Below are 5,615 nucleotides of genomic sequence, written 5' to 3' on the forward strand. Positions count from 1 at the left end.
GAAATATTGAATATAAAATTCTTTCAACAATTCAGAAATAAGTTGACCAAATTACTTTTCGTGTTTTCAGGGTCAAATATTGGGGTCTGTATAATCAATTTTCCCCTCCGCTCAACATTACTGGCCTTGTACCAGAATTTAAAAAAAAACATTATTTATGTTTATATAAGATGCAGAATATAATGTTTGGCACAGATCATTCAGATATTGAAATATTGAAATACTTTTCATCTCAGATATTCATATAGATAACTTCATTATCTAAAATCGTTTGAAGAATTTTACAATTATAAATCAAACAAAAATATGTGGCAAGTAAATGTTTTATTTTAAACTCTGTAATATTTACAATTATCAAAATTATCGAAATAAATTAACGGTCTTTCATCTGTAACGTCGCTTCTGAAAGGAATATAATTACAAGAAATTAATATATTTATCAGATTGAACATAAATATCTTATATAACATTTAAACGTGGAATTTCTATTTAAAAAAGTGTATATTAGATTCAATAAATTCCACATTATCATACAACAAAGTATAGATATTTCACCAAGAGCAATAATAAACAGAAAATTTCCAAATCATTCGCTCACGAACTATATTCTGAAACGTGAGACAATATATAATAAATTTTGCAAATCTGTATCGCAATGGTAACGTAATGTAAAAGATAGTCTACTGGTTTCACAAAAAGAGTAACGAAGTAAGTTTAAATATTGAAAGTTAATAATTTACTTCCATATGAATTAATAAATATACGCATATATACAAAAATCTGATGTTTATAAATAAGGGGACATTGGATATCTTCATGATAATGGTAATGTCAATAAAATGAACGAGTTCAAATGAAGATCGTAATCGAATCACTGATACCATTTTGTTGGTTGCATAAATATAGTACAGTGACAGCATTCCAGATCTTATGCTATACATTACTTAATTCCTTCTTGTTTTTTTTTTCTGTTTATGATGCGTAATTATATCGGGACAAGACTCGTTATATTAGAGATATTACAACTAATAGAAAACTTTACTCACCTGTCTATAACAATCATACTTGGTACACTTGACATTTCCATTTAAACATCGACAAACATTGCATCTATCTTGAGTCATCAACAAATTCGAAAAGAAGACGACTATTGTATGTTCAAAATTATACATTGCGTGACATACAATAGGATGTGGAAATGTTTGCCAGTCCAGAGGAGGTTTAACTAAACACGATACATTATATCAGAATATGCTTCTGCATACTGATATACCTATAAGCAGCTTTGTTTGTGTAGTCTCCCGAAACACATGTAGAAGCTTAACAGGCATAAATAGCAACTGTGGTCGAGTGTAAGATGCATTCCATGATGAGATATGACAACAACCCTCAGACATGAGGGTCATTTCTTATTCGCTAGCACATGACTTGAATTTTTCTAACTATAGAAAATGTAAGGAGTGGCTGTGTGGTAAGCACCTGGTTTACACCAACCACATGGTTCCGGGTTCAGTCCCACTGCGTAGCACCTTGGACACCGATCAAAACCATGTGAGTGGATTTGGTAGACGGAAACTGAAATAAGCCCGTCATATATATGTATATATATATATATATATATGTATATATGTATATATATATATATATATATATATATATATATATATGTATGTTTGTTTGTCTGTGTTTGTCCACCCAACATCGCTTGACAACCGATACTGGTGTGTTTACGGCTCCGTAACTTAGCAGTTCAGCAAAAGAGACCGATAGAATAAGTACTAGGCTTACAAAGAATAAGTCCTGGGGTGGATCTGCTCGGCTTAAAGGCGGTGCTCCAGCATGGCTACAGTCAAATGACTGAAACAAGTAAAAGAGTGAAAGAGTAATTCTGAAGTAATTTGACCAACTCTGTTATTCGTCATTTCCGGGTCAATAAAACAAAAGTAGTTAACAACAAATCATTCAAATATTGAAGTACTGAAATGCTTTTCATCACAGATCTTCAAATAGATAACTCGATTATCTAAAATGGTATTGAAGAAGTTTACAGTTATAAATCAAACAAAAGGTTCGGCAGATATATATTTTATTTAAAAACGTTATGTTTGTAATATTTACAATTCTTAAAAATATCAATATAAATTAACTGTTCTTCATCAGTAACGTCGCCTCTGAAAAGAATAAAATTACAAGAAATCAATATATTTATTAGATTGGACATACAAATTAAAAACAATAACATTGACTAAGTATCAAGTTGGATTTATATTTCAAAATGCGTATATTAGATTAGATGTATATATCACATTCTTTTACAACAAAGTATGGATATTTCACCAGGCGCAGAAAAGCTTAACTCACGAACTATATTCTGAAACGTGAGATAATATATAGTAAAATTTACAATTCTTTATCGCAATGCTACTTACAATGATGATTCAATGCGAAAGCTAGTCTGTTGATTTCACAAGAGTAGCAATAAAGTTAGTTGAAACATTGAAAGTTAATAATTTTCATATAGATAATGAAATATATGCAGATATACAAAATCTCGTGTTTACAATGAAGAGAACATTGGCTTTCTTCAAGATAATGGTAGGGTCAATGAAATTGAACTACTTCAAATAAAGACAGAAATCGAATCGCTGATACAATTTTGTTTGTACGACAATGTAGTAGCGTGTAGTACAGTGAGAGCATTGCAATGTTTATGCTAAACATTATTCAATTCTTTGTTGTTTTCTCTGTTTACAATGACTCACTATATAAGGATGAGACACGTTATATTAGGGAGATCCAAACTAATAGAAAACTTTACTCACCTCTTTATAACAATCGTATTTGGTACACCTGACATTTCCATTTGAACATCGACAAACATTGCATCTATCTTGAGTCATAAATGTTTTTCCATCTGGGATAGTTTTCCCATAATATTGGCATGTAGTTGGGGGACAGTACATTTTAGTACAGGATACTTGACCAAACTGTCCGCATGTACAGGTGTTGCAGTCATCTTTAAATGTTTCGCCAGCAGAATAGGTTTTTCCTTTGTGTATACAGGGTTTCGTGCATGTATTCTGTTCACAAACCACCCTTCCCTCAGAAGTGCACTGACATTTGTTGCAATCATTATACCATATAGAACCAATGTCGTAATGCTTGCCGTTGTAATTGCAGGTACATAGATTTGTAGTGCAGTCTACAGTACCATCGGCTTTGCATGTGCACGTGTTACAATCCTTTCTAAATGAATCCCCTATTCCGTAGGTGTTTCCATTGTAAAAGCAATTACAAGGGTTATTAGTACAGCTGACTCTACCGTTCACTTCACACGTACATGTATTACAACCTTGTCTAAATGTTTGACCTACATTATGAAGCTTGTTGTTGTAAGTACATTTGCAAACTTTGGTTGTACATTGAACATATCCAGTTGATAAACATTGGCATTGGTTACAATCTTCGTGAAATATCTGACCAATTTTATAAGACTGTCCTTTCCGTGTACATCGACACGTTTTATATGTGCAGTCTACTTGTCCGTTATGCTGACATGTACAAATGTTACAGTCATCAGTGAATGCCTGTCCGATATTATAAACTTTATGATTGTAAGTACAGGTACATGGATTTGTAGTGCAGTCTACGGTGCCATCGGCTTGGCATGTACACGTATTACAGCCCTTTCTAAATGTTTGACCTATATTATAAATCTGGTTGTTATAACTACATTTGCACGTTCTATATGTGCACTCTACTTGTCCGTTATGCTGACATGTACAATTATTGCAGTCATCAGTGAATGTCTGTCCCATATTATAAACCCTGTGTTTGTATGTACAGGTACATGGATTTGTAGTGCAGTCTACACTACCATCGATTTTACATGTGCATGTATTGCAGCCGTTTGGAAATGTTTCACCAATTCGGTAGGTATTTCCGTTATAAATGCATTTGCATCGCTTGTTAGAACACTGGACTGTACCACTAAACAAACATTGACATTCATCACATTCACCAAATCTTTGGCCAATATTATAGGTCCGTCCTTGGTAAGTACATTGACAGACTCTTGTTGTACAATCTACTTGTCCGTTTATACAACGGCAAGTGTTGCAAGCGTCAGTGAAAGTTTGACCCTCTTGATATTGTGAATTTTTGTAATAACAGCCACATCTATCACTGTTACACTGCACTGTTCCTGTAGTTTGACAGGTGCAAGTCTTACAACCATCATTGAAACTCACTCCAACGTCGTAGTCTTTACCATTATACTGGCAGTGACACACGTTATTAGTACACTGAATATAGCCAGAAGAAAGACATTTACATCTATTACATTTGTCTTGGAATTCTTCACCCTCTTGGTATACCTTTCCGTTGTAAGTACATTGTTTAGGGCAGTCTTTGTTGCTACATTGTACCTGACCACCGTGTTTGCATTCACATGTATTACAGGATTGCTGGAATGTCTCTCCTACTCTGTAACGTCTACCTTGATAGATACAAGTAGATTCCTGCCCGTAATCACAACGCAAATTTGTACAGACTGCTTTGCCATATTCACCACATACACACGTGTTGCAGTCGATATTAAATGCTCCTTCATATCTTATTCCATTATGTATGCATTCGTCTGTAAAGAAGAGCAACAGTTAATAGTTATTTCAATTAACCACAACAATGTTATCTACTGCAAATTGAATATTTATATTCCAACGTAATTTCTTATATACTTACACACATACATACATACATACATACATACATACATACATACATACATACATACATACATACATACATACATACATACATACATACATACATACATACATGCATGCATGCATGCATACATACATACATACATACATACATACATACATACATACATACATACATGCATGCATGCATGCATGCATGCATACATACACATACATACATACATACATACATACATACATACATACATACATACATACATACATACATACATTTTTATTTCAGTTATTCTTTAAATTTTATATGTCTTAATGACGGAATCCAGTACGCCCTCTTTCTGTTTTTGGTACTAAAGATTTCTAAGCATTTAATTGTTAATTTTTTCAAAATAACACACACATGCACACACACGCGCGCACATACATACACACACACACACACATACTACTCAGTCAGTATCTGTATCAATTGCCACTAGTTGTTTTCTTTTTCACTATTTCTCTTAGAGAATGAAAACTTAAAAATAACCATCCCGTCTATTGCACAGTAAAACTTATTCAATAAGATATCTGATGTTATAATTACCTGTAGACATGAATATCTTTCAACTTATAAATTCTTCCCCCAAAATAATTAGCCTATAGGATTTTAATCTAGTCACCCTTCATATTTTGGATTCATCTTAGAATGCTATTATATATAGTGTGGTAATGTATCTTAACATGTAACTTTAATCCTAATTATATCATCCAACGAACACTCATGTTTTTAAAATTCTCAAATCTTTCAAGTTTCTTAAAATTTTAACAAATCTTTAAATCTTTTAACTCTGATGAAAGAAGTATAGATAATTGCTATGGTTGGAGTTTGCTCGCCCATACCAACCTATA

At 32.9% G+C, this 5,615-nt stretch overlaps 1 protein-coding gene across 1 annotated transcript in view; it reads right to left on the minus strand.

Annotated features, from left to right (window-relative positions):
- Positions 1 to 337: 337 nt before the first annotated feature.
- LOC115210913 (kielin/chordin-like protein) overlaps positions 338 to 5,615 on the minus strand; it is a 5,916-nt gene continuing 638 nt past the window's right edge. Inside the window, exons 2-3 of the mRNA XM_036502188.1 lie at positions 2,823 to 4,639; positions 338 to 402 (exon numbers count right to left, since the gene is read on the minus strand). Of these exons, the coding sequence (XP_036358081.1) occupies positions 385 to 402; positions 2,823 to 4,639 (1,835 nt within the window). The 3' untranslated portion in view covers positions 338 to 384. The remainder of the gene's footprint in view (positions 403 to 2,822; positions 4,640 to 5,615) is intronic.

Source organism: Octopus sinensis, linkage group LG4, assembly GCF_006345805.1.
Source record: "Octopus sinensis linkage group LG4, ASM634580v1, whole genome shotgun sequence".
Taxonomy (NCBI): Eukaryota; Metazoa; Mollusca; class Cephalopoda; order Octopoda; family Octopodidae; genus Octopus; species Octopus sinensis.